Here is a 20,063-nt window from a genome sequence, read left to right on the forward strand (position 1 = left end):
GTATTAATTTTGTATTTTCTCATTTTCCTCTAAAATGAATGCTATTGCATTACATTATTATTTACATTACATTATCATAGTTTTAAATGCAAAAGCTTAAGCAACATTTCTGCATCATTTACATTTTTTTGAGAAAAGAAAAATAAAATTTTAAATAAAACAAAGAGATAATAACACTAGTGTAACTTGTTTCAAGTAGAAATTACAATAAAATAAAAATAAAAAACTAATTTATTCTTTTCTAGTCTTAGAGCTGCTGGGTTATGTCCTTCTGCAGAAGAATGTCAAATAAACACACAAAAAAAGCTGCAGCTACAGGATTTGTTTTGCTCATATTTGGTAGGAAAAATAAAAACTTTCGTATGAAGGTCAGTTAACAGAAAGCTGAAGCTTTCTTACTTTTTGGCCGGAGCGGTTTTCTGCAGGTTCCACATTTTGAGCGTGTGATCCTCAGACGCAGTGATCAGGACCGGCTCCACAGGGTGAAAGGTCAGAGCGCGAATCCCGTCAAAATGGCTCCGCAGGGTGAATTTGGGGTTCCACGTTTTTCTCATGGCATCTTTATTGTTGCCGATCTGACGGAAAACAATAAAAAAAATAATCAAAGTTATACACAATAATAAAAATGTAAAGACAATCGTACAAATAAATCTAAGAATGTAATGGTTTATTTTCATGGTGCTTAAAGTAAATCTGCAGTTGTACGGTTAGTTTAGGGAATAATGATGTTTGTGTTCTGCAAGAATCTGCCTCACTTTAAAAAAACAAAAAACAACAACCTCTGATTCTAATGTTTCAGTGGCATCATTTTGCCCCATGCCACTCACATCATACACCATGCTGTCAGCCTCGTTGGCCACAGTGAGTCCGGCCAGCTCCCCCAGGCCCAGAACGTTCTCCATGCCCTCCTCCGTGCCCATAATGAACGACTTTCCTGGTGTGGGTGGGAAAGTGAGCGCTTCGACTGCGGAAAGGACAAATAAAAAAACATCTGTCAATCGGCGAAGAATTGGCAGAAGGGACAGGAAATGTGTCTTCTATTTAGTGACTCACCTTCTTCTGTCCTGTTCCCCTCGTGTTCGCTGAAGCGCGGCACGTTGGGCCGGGACTGCGGGGTCGGCTGAGGCTGCATGTGAGACATGTCCTCCGTGTCTCTCAGGTTAGCCAGCATGTCTTGCAGCTTAGACCGGTTGGGCCCTGTTAACGAGTTAGGTTCAACGTTCAAACCATCGACATATGTTTGGATGGAGCGGAAGAAAAACAAAAAAACGGAAAGCGGTGGGTAGATGCTGAAGCAACAGAGAAAAAATGAATATAGAAGGAAGCACTGAAAAAAGGAAAAATCAGTAAAAACAGAGGATGATGGGAGGCCAGCAGTAGAGTCCTGCAAAGGTAGAGAAGAAGTTGAGGCACATTTATCTTTAACGGTGAACAGTGGAGAGCAACAGTCATTGCTGCCTGAAGGTAAAACAAATTTTGGTCTTTATATATTTATTTTTAAGTTTTATAACATTAAACTTGAAATAAATTCTAAAAACAACAATGAGGAGCACATTGTCCCCTTCAGATTCTTCAAACAGGACTTTTTTTTTTTCCAATTTGGAGAAATGTGCTGGAAGAAAACCAAACAAAAACATAGCACTGCTTTGAATTTATTGTTATTCTCTGATCCACAAACAGTGAAAAATATCAGGGCTGCAACCACTGATTATTTTAGTAATCAATTATTCTATCGATCAGTTAGATAAAAAGTGGCACATTCTGCAGATTGTAACCACTGAAGCATTTTTGTACATCAGAAATACATTAAAATATACACATAAATAATGAATTCCTTTTTAGATAATAAACATTTTATTGCCCAACATGAAATAGCATAGCTTTCATTTAGTGTATGCAGCTAAAAAAAAAAATTCTGATGTGAAAAATGTTGGCCTTTCTGTGCAACTTGACGTCAAGTTGCACATCAACACCTTTTGCTGTTGAAAAGCAAAAGGTGCTTATATATAATCTGAGAATTTTATTTTATTTTTTCACAGAATTTAAACCTGGTGAATTTAAAACTATGCAACTTGAGTTCTGAGTAGAACATATTTACAGACAAATAAGGTTTCTTTTAAATTTGATTTATTTACTTATTTTTACCTTAAATGCAAAATGTATATTCTTTTAAGAGTTTTGACTTAATTGCTGCTCTGAATGTCTTTCAGCGCATTTTGGATTCTGTACACTTCTTGAAGACATTTTTGTGTGAACTTTTATGTCTTTTGCCGATGTTATGCATGAATTATAAAATAATAAAGGCTGTTTCTATTGCATCTGTTGTCTATTTATCTTCATGCACCTGCTGGAAATGAGACTTAATGACTCAATTTAAACTTCATGAAATCCAACTACGTGTCCCAGCAAGCCTTTAAGAATAAATCTTAGTTTAGTAAAAGGAAGCGTTGTGCTTGTCAGTCAGTGGCCTTTGATATTTTAACTCCACTTTCGTCTAGAAAGTCTCTCCACATGAACACCAAAGTGATAGAGCACCAAAAGAGTGAAGAAAAATCTCATGATTTCTGTTAGATCATAAGAGGAGAAATGAAAGCGAAAACAATTTGAGAAAAAAAAAAGGAGTTGAAGTACGTTGTTGATCTCATGATCAATCAAAGAGGGGAAAATCTGCATAAAACATGTCAGAGCTCTCAGCTGGTAAACAAGGCTTAATCGAGCTTTTAATCTGAGAGCAATCTTATTACTCAGCTAAGTCACTTCTCCAAAAAGCTTCTATTATCTGTTCATCTATATCAGCAGCTATGTTATTTGCTACTGGAGTATCAACATAGCAGATGGACGAGGACATCAATGGAGATCATTATGTTGTTATGGCTATAAAGCAGAGAAACAGATGTCTGTAGAGATGGCTTGAAGCCCAGCGGGGAGACGGATTGCCTTACTGACACAAAGTGTCACTTAGTCGCTAACATTTAACAAAGACGAGATGATGGTGTGAAGATGAAATGAAGGGAAACAAACAAATGCAACAGACAAGAAGACCATGCATCAAGCATTCCACTTCATATGGGAGGGGATTTAATGGCATTCGCAAGCACTAACTGGAAGACAAAGAACAGAGAGACAAAAGAAGGAGCGGCTAGAGGAGGAGATGGAAAAAAAGATGCTCTCTTGATCGGAGGCGTTTTGATCGAGCTCAGGAAAGTCAGGCTCTGCAGAGAGAAGAGACTGAAGGAGGCAGCAATGTCTATCGGCACTTACTCTTCACCCCCTTTTTCCCCTTGCGCTCCTTTTTGTACTGCTCCTTGAGTTTGTTTATCACTCCCGGGTCCACGTCCCAGGCCTCAGAAACGGGACCCTGCTCGTCCTTGTCTACACAGGGGAACAAAAACCAGACCGAGAGGCTGTTGAGGAGCTGCATGGCCGACGAGAGGCTGAGCTGGAGATGCAGGCATCTCTCAGGCCCACTGGTTTTACTTGGTTGGTGGGTTTTAAACAACTGGATTCCCCAGAATCTCCTCATTTCTTTTTTTCTTTGCTAGAATTGTGTTCTGTTAAGAACTACTGTCGGGTGAAGAATTAATCGAATTCAGGAATAGTCTGATTTTCAAGCATTAAATTTTTTATTTTTTTTCCCCACACAGTATTGACTTTGTTTGCAATTTGTCATGTTACAACCAGAAACTACCATGTACCTTATTGGGAGTTTATGTCACAGAACAAAACACATTAGTGCACAACTCAAGTGGAAGGAAAATTATTTTCAGTTTATTTTTATAAATAGAAACTTGAAACTTTTTAGATTAATAAATGAATCAATCATTATTTCAATAATTGAGTCATCACAATTAATCATGTAATTAATCAGACCTACGTAATTGTTAAAGAAAAATGTTTGAAAGACAAATTATGCATTACTTTTGCTGGTTTATCATATAAAATCCCAATAAAACACACTGAAGTTTATGGTTGTAATGAGAAAAAATAAATTTGTGGGTTGTGGATACTTTTGGGAGCTACTATGTATTTTTTTTAGGCTGATGTTGATCTGAGGGGAAACGAGTGGAAGACACAGAGTGGGCTGGCTATGGGAACACAGTGGAAGACAAACAGTGGGTTAAACAGAGACAGTCCTCATGTCATGGTTCATGACCACAGCGTGATTTATGAATGAAGACTCCAGGAACATCACCAAACTGTTAGAGGAAACATTTTAAGATAACTGCATCAAACAATAAGTGATGTGTTCTCATCTGTTTTTCATGTTGTTGACTCTGCGGCTGTGTTTCTGGCGTCTCAGTCTCACCCCAGTCGGTGCCGTCTCCGGTCCCCCGGGACTCTGATGAAGTGTCCATCTCGTCAGGATTCGACAGGAAGTCGAAGCCCTTCAGGGCCTCCTCTGTGTCGGGGTCCTCACTGGTGTCCATACTGGCTGGAGATGATGACGACGACGACGACGAGGGCTTCTTTCGCACAATCTGAGGAAGAGTTTATTTTCTTTACTCTGCACAAACATCTTGGACCAAACTAGACTGTTTTGACGTATCAAGGTAGACCAGTTTCTTACAGTCCTGGATTCCACATTAGTCCTGTCCTTCCCGTCGCTGTCCTCCTCCTCATCTTCATCACTAAAGTCTGCATTCTCAATGAATTTGAAGGCCTCCAGCACAGCGCTTGTGTCGGAAAGCTCAGCTTTTCTGCACAGACAAAAGTATTTTTATCAAAACAGTTTCCAAAACACTTGTCAGCGCTCATGGATTTGATTTACACGACCCCAAGGCTTTTTATTTATACCAACACATCAACATGGTCGAGCAATAACCGAGTCAGAGTTTTATTTAACAATTTAGCCTAGACAATATCAAGCGCAACTAATTTTATGCTTAAAATTAGAAGAAAAAAAAAAACATGTTTCCATGTTTTGAAAGTGATGCTAGTCATACGGAAAAGTCCAAGTTAGAAAATCCTGAGTTACAACGATGGAGAAACTTGAACCTTGATAACCGTACTCTATACATTCTATGATAACGCAAGGACAAAATTAATCAGAATGTCAAAATCTAATTTTCTAACTTTCCCTTTAGCAGCTTTCAGGATCTAATTTTTAAAATCAGAGCCTTGTGTAAAAATATATAAATAAAAATAATACTAATTATTTTTTTGTGTTTAAGACTTCTAAAAATCTTTAAGATTTAAATGCAACACCTTCAAGAATCATAAAGACAGTGGTGTCCAAACCATGCACAAAAATACTATTTAAATAAACATATATAAATAATCAAAACCTGCAGTATTTTAATTAAATATATAAAGTCATCAGATGTCATTAGTAGGGCAGAGATGTGTGTATCATTGTGAATCTGATATAAAGAAATTTTGCTCATTTCTCTTTTTGCAAGTTGTTTTTAGTTCAATTAAAATTTTTTACACATTTTTGTGTCAATTATTATTAAGACAATCATCAGCTACATCTTTATTTAACCCTTATTAAACCACGCAGGACAGATTAAGAACAATTTCTTATTTACAATTGTTGTTTAGTGCTGGGAAGGAGCTGTGAGAGCAGGCAAGATTTAAATAAACTAATATAAACATTACACTATGTATTCATGTTAACAAGGACAATTAGAAAGACATTACTAAATAATCAAAATAAATATAGAATCACTAATCCAGTCCCAACTGGGAATGTCAGGCGGCACAAAGAGCAAAACACTGATTATCTGGAAGTTGTTTGCAACGTAAACCGCAGAGATCAAAGTTTCCTGAGATGTTTTGTAATACGCTTGATCACATAAAAAGAAACTGAAAGAAAAGCATGAAGGACATGGGAGGATGCTTCTTGGAAAGAGCTGTTCTAAACTAAATGTTTGCAGCTTGGAGCAAATAATGAAACTGAAACAATACAGCAGAATAAAGTGCGTTTGCAGCTCCGCAGAGAGGAGCTGGGCATCTGTCTGCAGACAACTGGAGGGGACGGTCCAGCTCCGCTCTGTCCCAGAACAAACAGATCTATAGATAGGCACGTCTAGATAAACAAACACTTCAGCCTAAGGATCAATTCTGCACTCTGAGATTCCTTAAAACTGATTATCTCACAGCATGTCCTCAACGGATGCACGATTACTGGCGTATACTCACCCTCTGGTCCCCTTTGGTGTCGAGTTCGGCCCGTTGACCGAAGGCTCCGTGCTCATCCGTTCTCCAGTCTTGCCGGCTCCATCGCCGGCGAGGCCCAGCAGGGCTCGAACCCTCTGCGACTTTACATCCAAGATGGTGTCTGTGTAACCCACCTCCTGCAGGTACCTGCACACAAGGTAGAAAAGGAGTTTAGAAAACAGAGAAAATAATCAAACCCAGAAAAAACCCAAACTTCTCTTCATCTGCAGCCCACAGTAAAGTTTATTCTGGCCTCCAGCCTGAAACGGTGCCTCCTTGCAGATAGATGGCACTGCTGTGAGGGCTCTTCTTGCTCCAGTCCTCAGTAGAAACAGTGACCACCACACTGCCAACCCCTCTTTACAGTGCAGAACACATTTACTTCCCCTCCTGGTAATTTCTTATTCATCATCCATGACTTTATGATTAATTAGCATGGCCACCAGTGACGGCAGATAGACAGCTTTCCTGTGACGGTAAGTTGTTTCTTCGCCATTAGCACTTCTAGCAGTGACTACACAAGGTCAGGGTGGAGGAGGAGGTCTTTCACAAATTATTTGTTTCATATTAGACTGTCAAGACACGGTGACAGTTTTAATAAATTTGCAAAATGTTACATACTGTTGCTTTAAATTAAATGTTTTTTGTACACGAGTTTACTAAAAAGATGTGAAAAGCATGTTACTCCTCATAGTCTGTTCATCTCTCAGTGGTTTTGTTCATGCCGTCAGTTCTGTTGCAGCAAAACAAGCTTCTCATCAAATATTACACCAACCCTACAGCAATGGAGGATAAGCCTTCGCAATCTGAGTGAGTGAGTGACTAATAGAAAGGGAATGGGGGGGGCGAGGAGAGGGTGTTTTGGCACATTATTGATCCGTCGCTTCACACAGACTGCTGAGTAAAATGGCTCCTTTCATCGGCCGGCATGTTGGGGCAGATGAGGAGCGAAGCTGCAGGGATGATGTCAAAACTCACAGACTTTATAGAGCAATGTAATAACCACCCTCTAAACAAACAGGGAACGTCTAAGGAAGACACAGATTTAGTGATGACTGCAGTTGTCCATGTGAGGGCGCTGTTCACCATCGTTTTTCTTCTGTTTTCTTCTGTTTGGCCACAGCTGGCCGGGCAACAAATGTCACAAAACCTGCTTGCCTGAAAAGAGCGGCTCCTTAGCCCCGTAATCTCAGGCTTTTCATTTAATTTAAAAACACATTCGGTTTGTTTTGGACTGGAAGAGCTTGTGTACGTACTGTCTGAGGAGCTGCCGGCCATGTTTCCAGGACAGCTGATTGTTAAGTGATCCAGAAGAATCGTTCTCGTTGGCCTCGTCTGAAGGAGAGAAGAGAGACACAAATCAGAGCTTCACAAACAACACAGACGAACAAGCCTCTGACATTACTTCCACTGAGCAAACAGCGAGAGCATTCCTGCATCGCTGCACTCTAGAGACGACGCACATTCTTTAGCAACTTAATAAAACCAAATGTCAAATCCAGTTGAACAGGAAACATTTGTCTCTTTGATCTGTAAAAGCTGGGACTCCAAACCTAACCTAACATAGTTTCAAATTTACATAATCGCATATATTTATATTCTAACAGATGAACTGTTGTGTGACAAAGACAGCAGAAACCGTTGAGACAACAGCTTGAAGTAAAACAAAGCATCTGACTCGTAATGTCAAAACTCGGATAACTGATCTGTGCTCCACCCGATTACCATGAAACACTAGAAAGACGAGTGATGTCAGCAGCAACGAAACACAAGCTTTGTCTTCATCAAGAAGGAAATACAGTCCTCGATGAGGAGCAAATAAACATAAATAACACAGACCGTCTCGTAAAAGCATATCAACATCTGAGCTCCACATATTGTCTTGTTAGAACCATAAACTCTAAAGTGTGTTGTTTACTTCTATCAGGACGCCCTGAGTCAATACTTTGCAGAACCACCTTTAACCGGAATTACAGCTGCAGGTCTGCGGAGCTGCAGGTTCGAATATCTGGAAACGGACATTCGAGTTTAGTCAGATTGCAATTTATTACAAAACTGAGCAGTTAAAAGACTTTTATATAGAAGCACTTTTCAAAACCTGAAAACGCCTAATTGACATTCAAGCATTTTGAAGGACTCCAAGCACCTGTAAGAAACCTGCATATTCTAAAGCATTTAACTATCTCTGGCTGCATGTTTAGGGTCACTCTCTTGCTGGAGGGCACACCTCGGCCCCAGGCTCCAGTCTTTATCGGTCTCCGACAGAGCAGGTTTTTCCGCAAGTTTGCTGTGTTGTGGCAAACGGTGAAGCACTTTTTATTGCCTTCTTCATTTGTGGCGCCAGGTGGATTTCTGCAGTTTTATCCCCGAGTTATCTGGTGTGTTCCTTAGTCTTCATCGAGGTTGACCAAGTCTAATCTTCAAAAGGTACTATCCTCCAAAACACCCGAATTCCCTTATTAACACATTATTCAGCTCTGCAGAGGCCGGTTAACGAGTCATTTGATTCAGCTGTGTTGGAGAAGGGATGCATCTAAAAGTTGCAGGATATTATCACTTCTGGTCGTTTTGTTCTGTAACAAATCTCTTGGGACTTCACTGAACAACTGCATCTACACTAAAATTAAATTGGATGAAGGTGGAGTTTATTTCTGAAGGTAATTTGGAGTTTCGTTAGAGATATAAATGTCAATGCAGCTGACAAATATTCTAATATTTACTGGTAAAAACCTTTGCAAATCCACATATTATTGTCCTTAAGCTACATATTATGCTTAATTTTGTTGCTTCATCTCATAAAATCCCAAGAAAAATAATTGTAGTTTATGGGATTCGTACTGTAGTATAGCTGGGCCACATGAATGAAACTTAACCTCCGATGTTTTTATACCAAACTCAATTAGTTTGTTTCCTTAGAACAAACAATATAAATGATAGAAAATATCTAAAAAAAAACTGGCTTTTATTCCCATCACTCCTTCTGTGAGTTTACCTGAAATCAAAGTCGAAATAAATATAAGCTGTAGACACACTAGTGCGAGGAAAAACAAAAAAACAGGTAGTTCTTGGGTGTGCTACCGTCACTCTGAACTGGAAACCCAAGGAGCGTAATGGTGCAAAAAAATCCCAATCTTCCAAAGAAATAAATCTTCAAACACAGAAAATGTGATTCTACATTGTAGAAGATGACATGTTGAGGGGCAGACGGAAGTGAAGACGTCTCAAAAACTGGGTCAGAATTAACGCAGAGGGTGATGGGCTGGCAGACGAGCCACCAAACCAGTAACGCCTCCCAGCTCTCTCTCTTTTCTCCCCCTCTTTCATCCAACACCTCTCTTCTTCACCTTCTCCAAATCATCAACACTTCAAGGGTTCTGTGCTTTGAACATTCCTCATGAATAGAGATGAGCGGAGAAGAGAGGAAGCATCGCTATCCGGGCTGATGGCTCGAACACGAGGAGCCGATAAAACCAGAATAAAATAAGAAGCAGGTGTTGTGCTCTTAGTGCTCGTGTTTCCATTGTTCATCAACTAAAAATATACCGTGGCTCACTAGTCAATAGGTTTATTAAACCTACTGTTTCAGCTCAATTACAATAAAAAAAAATTTAATAATTTTAAGCTCTAAAAATAATGTCCTCAATACTCCACAAATAATCCACAAAGCAAACTGTGAACCCTTTCATGAAAGCTGTTTTCTACTTATAAATGTTGTAAAATTGCCGACAGCTCGGTGGATTAAAGAATAACAAAGACAAGCTTCCAGTGGAGAGCTTTCGATTTTTCTCAGATGTAATCATTTCAGTGCTTGGAGCAAAAACAAAGTGTAGAAAAAAGGAATAACTAAATAGTTGAAAGGTGCATAGCGTCAGAGATGAGTAAAACCTGAGAAGTTTAATTCAGGTGAGCAAATCTTTGGCAATCTGTCGTGACTGCTTGAAACTCTCATTTCTCAGGCCTTTTTTTTTCTCTTCTACATCTGCAACAATTGCTCTTTCGTAATTCCAAGGTTAAGGACGCTGTGAAGCAATGCACAAAGATGAACAAGATCCGACATGAATGCAGCCTTTTACATGTGCCACGATGGTGTCACCCCAGGTATGTATGAGCTCAGCAACCAGTGATTTAGAGGTTCTGTCAACTTACCAGAGTCGTAGCTTGGAGGTTTCATGTCGCCCTGATTTAGCTCCGTCCCGTATTTTAATTTGTGGTACTTTGCTCTGAAAGCAGAAATAAAAAAAAGAAAAAAAAAAGAGTGAAAACGTGGGACTGGCAATAAAATCAGGAAAACATTAATAATTGTCCGTACTTTGAACCCTGTTTTGTGTTACTTGATCAATTTAATGAGTAATTATTAAACTATGTCTTCATAATATATTTACTTCAATGCTTCTTTGGCATCTACATGGTTTAAAAGCAAACAGACATTTCTGCAAATGTTATTTTGCTGGAGTCAGTTTTCAAGTTTACGTATCACGACAAACAAAGCTATACATCATATTATTAGCAGGAAGTGTTGCGTTTTTCCCAGCTGAGGCCGACTGACAACAGAAGAAAACATTTTAGCTTAGCAGCCCCCTCCATCCAGCACTGTGACGATCCAGAGGAAGCGACCTCATTAAAATTAAAGCCATTTCAAACAGGGCACATCCCACACTCAAAAAAGCCATTTCTGAAATTGCTTTCAAGACACCCTCGGAGACGTGACCTGTTGCTTAGCAACCAGGAGAAGTGGTAGTATTTCTGGGTTAAGGGTTCCTCCTGAGGGAAGGCCTGCAGTCATCTCAGTGAGGCTAAGTAGATAAAAATAGGATGTTAACAGACGGAGGACGATCGTACGCTGAACAACCCATGACGACGTGCCTCAGAGCCAAACATTAACTAAAACTGGAGCCGACCCGGGGGAATGACGGGGCAAAAAAAAAAATCCATCCCGAAACTCAGTTGACACAGTTGTGTTGAGGATTTTATTCATTTAATCTCCCCGCTGCGAGATCTCACAAAAACACCTGATGTAAAAGTAAATTTAACACAAGTTACATTTACTCCCTACTCCAGGTTTGGAGTTTGATACCGCCTTATCTGACGTGCCTGGCTACGCCTGCGTCAGCAACGCTTTGCATTCGTGGGATTCCTCAGGATGGATGTCATTTACAGTTTCAGACCTCTAACATCACCCACAAAGAAGTCATGAACATCCTGTGTAGATGAGTGAGGGAGCGGTTAACGCTGGAGAGAAAACCACAACCTTAAATCACACGCTTTCAAAAACTAACTGTAACGTTGATGCAGTCACTCCGTCTGAATTATTTTAGTAACCAAGAACTCATATGTGAAGTACAACTTCTCCCCATCTTTTCTTCTGTTTTAGGTGTCGAACACCTCCACCTGTACTCGATGTTTTTGTTCTGATTTCTACAATCAATCTAACATGTTGACTTCATGTCAGGCGTGTCAGAGAGATCTCCCTGATTGGCTGTTCTGCGCAATGAATTTGACAACAACAACATCAGTATGTCAAACCAGGGCTTCACCATGTCAGGACAACAGGCAGCATGTTATTAGGCTGGTGAAAGCCTAAATAAAATCCCAAACTGCAACAAATAAACACCCTGCTACAGCTAAGCCTGAAATTATTCATACCCCTGACATAGTTAGGTTTGAAGTAATCTTTTAATTATACAAAACATTTTTTTTTTGAAGCAGTCAGAATTGTAGTCTGAGTGCAGAAAAGAAGCCTAACAGATTTACCTTCAAAAGTGGAACGTCAATTATGATTTCTCCTTTGTTTATTGAGATGGCATAAATCTTTTTCACTACTTTCTATACCAATATAAGGGATGAATAAAGTCACTCAGATGCAGCATTCACTCCTCCTGATCAAGCATATAGCGACAGCAGACAATCACTTGTTTGCTTTACAACAATCCCTCACACCGAGCATGCATGTGGCAACAGTGGAAAGAAAACCCCCCATTTAACAGGAAGAAACGTCCAGCAGAACCAGAACCTGGTTCAGTGTGAACCGCCATCTGCCACAACAGACTGAAATCAAACAACCAGCAATGAGGCACAAAAGAAGAAGATTGTCTGATTCTAATTTATGGCCAACTGATTGCTGCGTCTTCAATTTGATAACTATCAACACATGTAAACTATGTTTTACCACCACAACAAATAAATGCCGAGTTGCTGCTTTAAAAAGTTTTATTAAAGCATATTGGTATTTTTACTCGGGTTATCCCATAAAAATCTCACACCAACTCTTGCTCAGTTCCAACACCTGGTTCTGTCCGATGCGAAAGCAGCAACTAGACAAAGCAGGAAGCGATAGGAAATTGGAAACTGGAAATTCTTCAGGTTAGATGTAAAATCCTGTAGCGGAGTTGCACTGCTACAGGAGTTGTGGTCTCAGAATCTGATGCTGATTTGTTGACTAATGGCCTGGTATCTCTTTACAGATTTCGTTGATAGTGATAGTGGGTTATTTAAAGAACACAGAAACACCGCAGCTGAAGCGAACTAGCTCAGATGTTTAATGGTTCACTCACCTCTCTTGCTTCAGTGCGTACTCCAGCATTTTGATCCTCCGGACGAGGTCTTTCTTTAGGTTCTCCTGGCCTTTTCTCTCCCCCTGCAGGAAGGCAATCTGGGCCTGAAAACACAAAATAAAAAGGACTGTCAACTTACACTACAGCACTAAAACATTTCCGGTGGATATTTTCTAATAATAGAAGCAAGTTTTTGCACTTTAGGTAAGAGTCAGCTTCATACAAAGCCTTAACTACAAAGAAAACCTTCATCAGGGAACATCTAAAAAACACCCTCTTATGTCAAGATTGAAATAGAATAGTCTCAGATAAAAATGTGTGGCATGATGGGAAATAAAAAGCCTATTCTATTTAAATCTACCTCCTCACACCTTCCCACACGCCAGTCATCCCTCTCCCTCCTCGCATCCCCATCTCTCTTCAGTAACAGGCAGCAGCTGTCAGCGAACTCAGTCTGAGTCAGCATTACATTACATTGCCGGGTACCACACACACTCGGACACACAGAAGCATGGCCACTTAGATCGATAGTGGGGTGCGCTCCAAAGCACAGTCCAGCGCTCTTGCAGAAAGCTACCAAAAAGCAGAATCACAGGGATTTTAAACGTTACCGTCATAAATCACTGGAAGGTTTGCATGTCAGCAAATGGATAGAATGATGCATCCAAGTTCACTTTGATACAACCATTTTATTTTTACTCTCCATCTTATTTTTTTACTTCCTATCCTAGTCTGTGTCAAAAATATAAAAGATTAATAAATCAATAACAACGTTTTATATACAGTTTTTATTTTGGCTAAATATATAGTGTAATTATAGTCCTTGAACTTTTCTCTATTTTGTGATATAACAACTTCAAACTTCATTGTATTTTACTGACCAGACCAACAAAAGGAAGGGGGACGTCTATGGATTACACTCTTATACACTCCCCTTTACAATGCTGCTCCTAAATAAAAACTTGCGCAGCTAACTTTTTTCAGAAGTCACGTAATTACAAAGTGAAACAACTGAAGTCATTTTCCTAAAGAAAGTCATTTGCAGATTGCATGAAGTCAAATTTAAGACTTTTTAAATGCTACCTTGAATGAATTTTAAAACAGAAAAATCTAAAAATAAAGGAGATGGTTGGGGAAACTTGCTGCAATACAATGAAGTGTAGCAAATTGTGGATGGAGGCAAAAAAAAAAAAAAGCTAGATAGAAGCTAGTTAGCGGTAGTCACAGATTATAATGAAGATTGTTTGCATATGATTCAAACTTTTACCTGACAGAAATGTCCAGCAAGAAAAAAAACACTACCTAAAGACACCCAGTAATATGAAGTCTAGTTGAAACAGTTTGACACGAGACATGTAGCAAACACAGCCGACATATGGAAGACGACGCTCTGCTCGGGACAAAATTGGAACTTTTAGCTTACATGTAAAAGATGTAGGAACAATAACACTACAAAGGTTGGTCTTTTATGAGCTGCTAACGACTTGAGACTGGGACGGAAGCAGGACAACAACCCTCAACATACAGCCGGAGCTACAACAGATTGGTTTAGATGAGTAGTGTCCTCAAAGGCCGGTGTTCTGCTGGTCTTAAGACGTTTCTCAGCTCCTGAATCACATTAATAGCTCTGCAGAATCTGTTGGCATGCTGAGAAAGTAATTAACTAATTTGAATCAGCTGCATTGGAGAAAGCACACATCTGGACATAACTGAGTGAAATATGGTCCTACAAAGCATTGACTTGGGTACCAGGAAATATGTTTATAATGCAAGCTTAAGATTTTTGTTAAGAAAGAGAAAAGGATGCACAATTTTCCTCAATCTGTGTTCCATTTTTTCCCCAGAGAAAATCCCCAAAATACATATTAAAGTTTGAGGTTGTAAGGTGTTAAGATTTAATAGTATTTCCTAAAAATACTATTTTTAGGAAATTGTAGATTTTAAGTAAAAAAAACAAACAAAAATATCAGTTAACACGCAAAAATTATCATGCATCATTGAGGCAAAAAGCTGCCAAAGGAAAAAAGAGGAGTGTATGCTGTTGTTCTCCATCAAAATCCCTCCTTTAAAATCCATCTGACAAGATCACCAACAAGCACAACGAGCCAAGCTTCTGTCCAACGTCAACACGACAATCAAATTTTGTCTAAAGGGAGAATAAACACACAAATTTCCTTCAGCTTGCCTCAAAATGCAGAAGGTGCCAGCATGAGTAGGCTGCATCACACTTCCACAGCACTCACAAGTAACAGTTGCCGCCTGCAGAAATGAGTCACGGCAGCTCAGTCTGCCTCCAACGACTATGGGCATCTTCACAACGCCGTCACAATTCAGTGAACAGGACTGCCCTCTGAACAACCTTCCTGAAGCAGCTCCAGTTCAACCAGGATTATTATAACTGCTGGCACTCAGTTTGACAGAGTAAACAGTGGAGTATTTGGCACCGATCACATGCGGAGAGGCAGAGTGGATCTTTCACCACTTCACCCACCACATTTCTACAATCTGAAGCTCTTTACTCAATCCAGTTTATGAGGATTTACTCTTAGCTGAGTTTATTATGATGTGGTTCAAATAAGCAGCATTAATGCAACCTCTTAACAACCAGTGCCAACATCAGAAGAGCTTAAATCAGATAAATGTCATCAAGAGGCACCGATTATATTTACTAAGTGAGATACAATGGTTGAAAGGATGGCAAATAAAGTCAGGGGTTTGATTACTTTGTTGCATCACCTTTAAAAAGTGAGGGAAGGGAACAACAATACGACAATAGGAAACTAGGCCTGAACAGATCAAACTGTTCCACTCCACTCAATTTCTCACTGTTTTTATTGGACTTTGAGAGTCTGTAAATAAATCACTCTGGCTAAAAAGGCTGAAATCCAATTATCAGAGGGGAGGAGAGTTTCTGGAAGCTTAAAGTGGTCCTAACAGCAACCTCATTAGGATAATTGTCGGGTTATGTTTTGTTTCTTTTACAAACCCAGGATGGGTTTTTTTTGTGCCTTCTTGGTTGTATTCGACGACAATAATCAAATACCTGTCCATGTTAGGTTGAAGGATATTTCATTCAGCAAGCCGCTAACGTTTGAAAGTGTAGGTCACGCTGCATCTACATTATTGTACTCCTGTTTTCTACACAGTTGGTACTGGGTTGCAAATTCTGATTTTGTATTTGTAACAAATCCTCACGAAAACGAAAAAAATATATAAAACAAAACAGACAAAAACAAAGAACCATAACTACAGCAGAAAACCACTCGGATTTCTGACTTTCCTCTCAAAAACATGGAGCAAGACAAACTAAAATATAACCTCTTTGACATTTACTGTAAGAAATGCCATTAAATTATAGCATGGAGGTATTAGGGCAATTAGAATGTGATATTGCTGAATATTTTGATTATGTTATCTTTTCTTTTTCTTCATTCTCAATGATCTTCAGCATGTCGCTCACAAATATCTACAGACATGGAGACCAAAGGGTTGCATATTACAGGTAGTCACTGTATAAACGAAGGGAAAATTAAATAACTTTGCTTTGATTCAATATTTGTCAGTCATTTGTACTAGTAATAGTGATGAATCCCTGTTATATTGTGTAGCAGCTCTACATCAAATCAGAACCACTTGATTTCTTATCAGTGGACATGTTTCTGCTGTATTAGTTGATGTTAGACAGCTTACTGTTACAATTAGAGTGGAGCATTTATTAGGGCCAATGTGAGGAAAAGAAAAACAAATGTAATTTTTTGTTTTTGGAGTAAATCTCCCTCCAAAAAAATGTAGAAATTTCTACATTAATTTCACATAGATACAAGAATAAACCTGTCTTAATTAGCAAGAAATTAGCATGATCAAAGACAAAACCTTGTGGCCTGTGAGATGTTATGACATGGGAAGCACTCGGATGTACTCTTTACACTCTGGAAAATATCCAGATGTTCATCTTTATAGTTGAACACGTAAAACTTAGAAAACGTCTGATATTTTTGTCTCAAATGTCCAGGTCTGTAATGTCAGAATACCTTATTTTTAGTTTAAATCATATACATTTTCCTTCTTGACTTAAATGTATGATTTTTTGACATCAGACAGTATGACATTTTTTTTCTTGAGAAAGAAAAAATATTTGGAGGTTTTTTATTTTTATTTTTCTACAGAAATTGACTATCCCTTTCTTTTTCTTTTATCCACAACACTTCTTGGTGCATAAAGCAGTAACCTTAATTTCTCATCTTGAGAAATTGCCGGAGTGACTGGAGTTTTCTTCAGCTCTGTGCAGCACAGAGTAATCCAGATACCGATGTGCACTGCTGGCTGAAGGTGTTTTCAACAAGAGCAATTAGATCACAATTTGGTTTTAAACTGCAAGTTTCCTCCTGTGGCACCGTGATATTTTAAAATACGGGTTATCCTGCATCGAGAATCTCATCTCCTGCTCGCGCCGCAGTCGACTCGCCTGTGACATCATTCCAAACGAACAAGCTCCAGCATTTAAAGGCAAATGTAACCCAGCATAAACCCAGGAAGTAATTTTCCAGGCTACCAAACAACTTGCTATAAACCTCGCACCAGCTTCTTCTGTCATACTGTGCACAGAGACACGTCTGAAAGCAGCGATCAAAAGTAGGAAAAACAAAACAATGACACACATTATCGATGTGAGCCAAGTCTTTATCAAAACTACACATAAGAAAGCTTTTTCAGCTGTAGATGAAACTGCGTCTGCATCGATGGAGCTGAACGTCCACTTCCTCGTCCACATGAAGCGCTGGACTGGGAGCCATTTGGCGTACTGCCTTTCCAGAGATAAAGAAGAAGAGTGTGGCTCTGTGAGTCTCTGGCTCGGTTTCTCGCTTCTATCAAACATTAACCTCGGGAAGAATGTAATGAGTCAACTCTGGACATAAAGAGACACAGGAAGCGTTTAATTCCCTGCCTCACACTGACTGCATTATTGCTCTGCTGGATAAGGGCCCCTCAGTCTGTCTGATGCATCGACCCAGCGCTACTCTGGGAGGAAAAGCAGTCAGAATAAACAGGTTTAGTGCAAAGTGGTAAAATTATTCATCTTTTTTTTTTTACTATAATAAAACCTTTTAAAGAAAAAGCTGCCTGTTGCTAGAAATGTATGTTTCTCACCTGAGTTTAGCCATTTATTTCATGCAACTGGAAGACAAAAAACAAGAGCAAAGAATGTAAATGCTAAGTTTATATAAAACCACTGATTCAAAGTCCGACATTTCCCCAACAACCAGATATATCCGGCATCATCTTGACGTCTGCTCTGACACAATGAGTCCATTTAATCTGGACAGAGCGCTTCCTTCATTCAGAAAAGAAATCCAGTTCACAACTGTGGGAAATCCACACAAACAAAATGGTCACACATGCTGTCCCCCACTGGCCGCAAACTGGGAGAAGGAAAGGAGGGTGCTGGTGCAAATCTCATATTTACAATGCAAACGAAGCGCCATTCAGTTACCACCGCTTTACGCTCACAGAGCACCAAGCAAAACGATGACTGACCTGATAACCAGCCAAGTGCATTCCACGCATGCCTTTACACTAGTAGCAACAGAGAGAAGAAAGCTGCGAAACAAGGCGAGGCAGGAGCCTGCTGTGGTCTGGTTACAGTCATGTTCTTTTCTCTTATAACTTCAAATTACAACCATACAGCCACGACCAAAGAGCAGAATGAATCTGAGAAAATGAAATGGTGGATGTGAGTTTCAGCTTGTTCTCAGTGAACCTGACTGGAGGGTTTTTCTTTCCATTACAAGGAAGGGCGTGATTTTTTTCTTTCTATGCTGACAGACTGGATATGATCAGCCTTCCTTGTTCTCATCATCTGATGTGACATCTGCAAAAGAGGAAAAATCCAGCAGATAGGAGGTTCTGAGCTTAAACGTTGACATTTTGCAATGAGAGAACATGGAACTTTACATTAAATGACTTTTGACTCAGATTTGTAACTTTTAGAAGCACACCAGAGGCAATTTCTCTAATTGTGAAAAGTCTTCATAGGCATTTTGAATATTTTACTTTTTCTTGTCATCAAGTTAGAAACCTTTTCTGTTAAATTTTTTGTTTTTTACATAATTTGTAAATATAAACATTCCAGAGAAAAAAATGTCATTCCTCCTTTTTTCAAGTTTGACATTTTCTTTTCAATGCTCCACAAAAGAAATCCAGAAAAAGATTAATTTTACAGAAATAATTTGGAGTTGCATTCCACAGAAAAATATGTGACAAGGGGAATACTGAGCCAGGCAGAGGTCTGCCGTGTAATAAAATTTAAATAAATCATATGCAAGACTTAAGCATGTTATAATTTGGTCTGTGACTCTTTTTTTTTTTTCATTTAGGCATATTCTGGAATTACTTAGTTTAATCCAGTGTTCAAAGTATGTCTGCCACAAAATAGATTACAGGGCAAGATGGCTTCAAATGCTGAAATTTGACCCGGCTCACGTCCACAAGTAATGGATTTCAGACAGACAGAGGCTGACACGGTGAGCTGCTCTCACTCGGGTTTTCATTTCTTCTCAGCTATCCTGCACAACACTGAAAACGAACCAGAGAAAATCCTTAGACAGAAACGGCTCAGAACTGCGTCGTTGTGCCTTCCACCATCAGATTTCCACTCCTCCAATCATGGGTTTTCTTTGCACTCAAAGTTCATTTTGCTCCTGAGAGAGTTTCCTCACTGTGTGTGCAAGTAAAGGCGTGATGTAAGAGCTTACAGGACAACAAAAAATTATGCAACCCACCTGCTGGCAAAGAGAAACATACGACTGATTTTTTTTTTATAACTACCCGGCATGACTCACTCCAAGGTTCCAGCTTCTACAGAAACTGATAAGACCCTAAACTGGAAGATAAGCCAAGATGACTTAGGACAAATTAGAGAGCAATTAAGGTTTCTTTTGGCTTATAAATGAAGATAGCTCAGAGTAGCATCTTTGATACAAAAAATATGCATGCCAAGGAGGCTGCTGGTTCTAACAGCAGCCTGTACAAAAATGCATGGTTTTGTTGATGCATTTAAACTTGTGCAGCCATCTTTAAAAATAAATCACAATGAGTACCAACCTAAGCCGACTGGTACATTATTGTGGAACTTTTAAAAGAAAAGTAATGAAAAATTCATTATTTCCTTAAAAAAAAAAAAAAGGAAAAAAAAAAAGGAAAACATTTAAACCAAAAATAGATCTGGGACGACTATTTTAGCTTACGAGCGCATCAGCTTAAAACCGGAGCGGGCAGGCGACTCACTGGCATGCCCGCGTAACCAGATGAAGGCTGTTAAGTGTGAATGGAGGAAGGAGAGGGGAATTAACGAGC

General features: G+C 39.3%; 1 protein-coding gene across 4 annotated transcripts in view; it reads right to left on the reverse strand.

Moving 5' to 3' along the window:
- LOC103477273 (striatin) overlaps positions 1 to 20,063 on the reverse strand; it is a 31,837-nt gene that overhangs the window by 4,781 nt on the left and 6,993 nt on the right. For 2 of the 4 annotated variants that reach the window (XM_008430270.3, XM_008430269.3), the window contains exons 2-11: positions 12,711 to 12,814; positions 10,306 to 10,379; positions 7,416 to 7,494; positions 6,142 to 6,306; positions 4,568 to 4,697; positions 4,307 to 4,478; positions 3,262 to 3,372; positions 1,054 to 1,197; positions 828 to 964; positions 400 to 575 (exon numbers count right to left, since the gene is read on the reverse strand). In XM_008430270.3, the coding sequence (XP_008428492.2) occupies positions 400 to 575; positions 828 to 964; positions 1,054 to 1,197; positions 3,262 to 3,372; positions 4,307 to 4,478; positions 4,568 to 4,697; positions 6,142 to 6,306; positions 7,416 to 7,494; positions 10,306 to 10,379; positions 12,711 to 12,814 (1,292 nt within the window). The remainder of the gene's footprint in view (positions 1 to 399; positions 576 to 827; positions 965 to 1,053; positions 1,198 to 3,261; positions 3,373 to 4,306; positions 4,479 to 4,567; positions 4,698 to 6,141; positions 6,307 to 7,415; positions 7,495 to 10,305; positions 10,380 to 12,710; positions 12,815 to 20,063) is intronic. The other 2 variants (XM_008430272.3, XM_008430271.3) reach the window with 1 other exon arrangement.

Source organism: Poecilia reticulata, chromosome 15, assembly GCF_904066995.2.
Source record: "Poecilia reticulata chromosome 15, P_reticulata-male-v2, whole genome shotgun sequence".
NCBI classification, from domain to species: domain Eukaryota; kingdom Metazoa; phylum Chordata; class Actinopteri; order Cyprinodontiformes; family Poeciliidae; genus Poecilia; species Poecilia reticulata.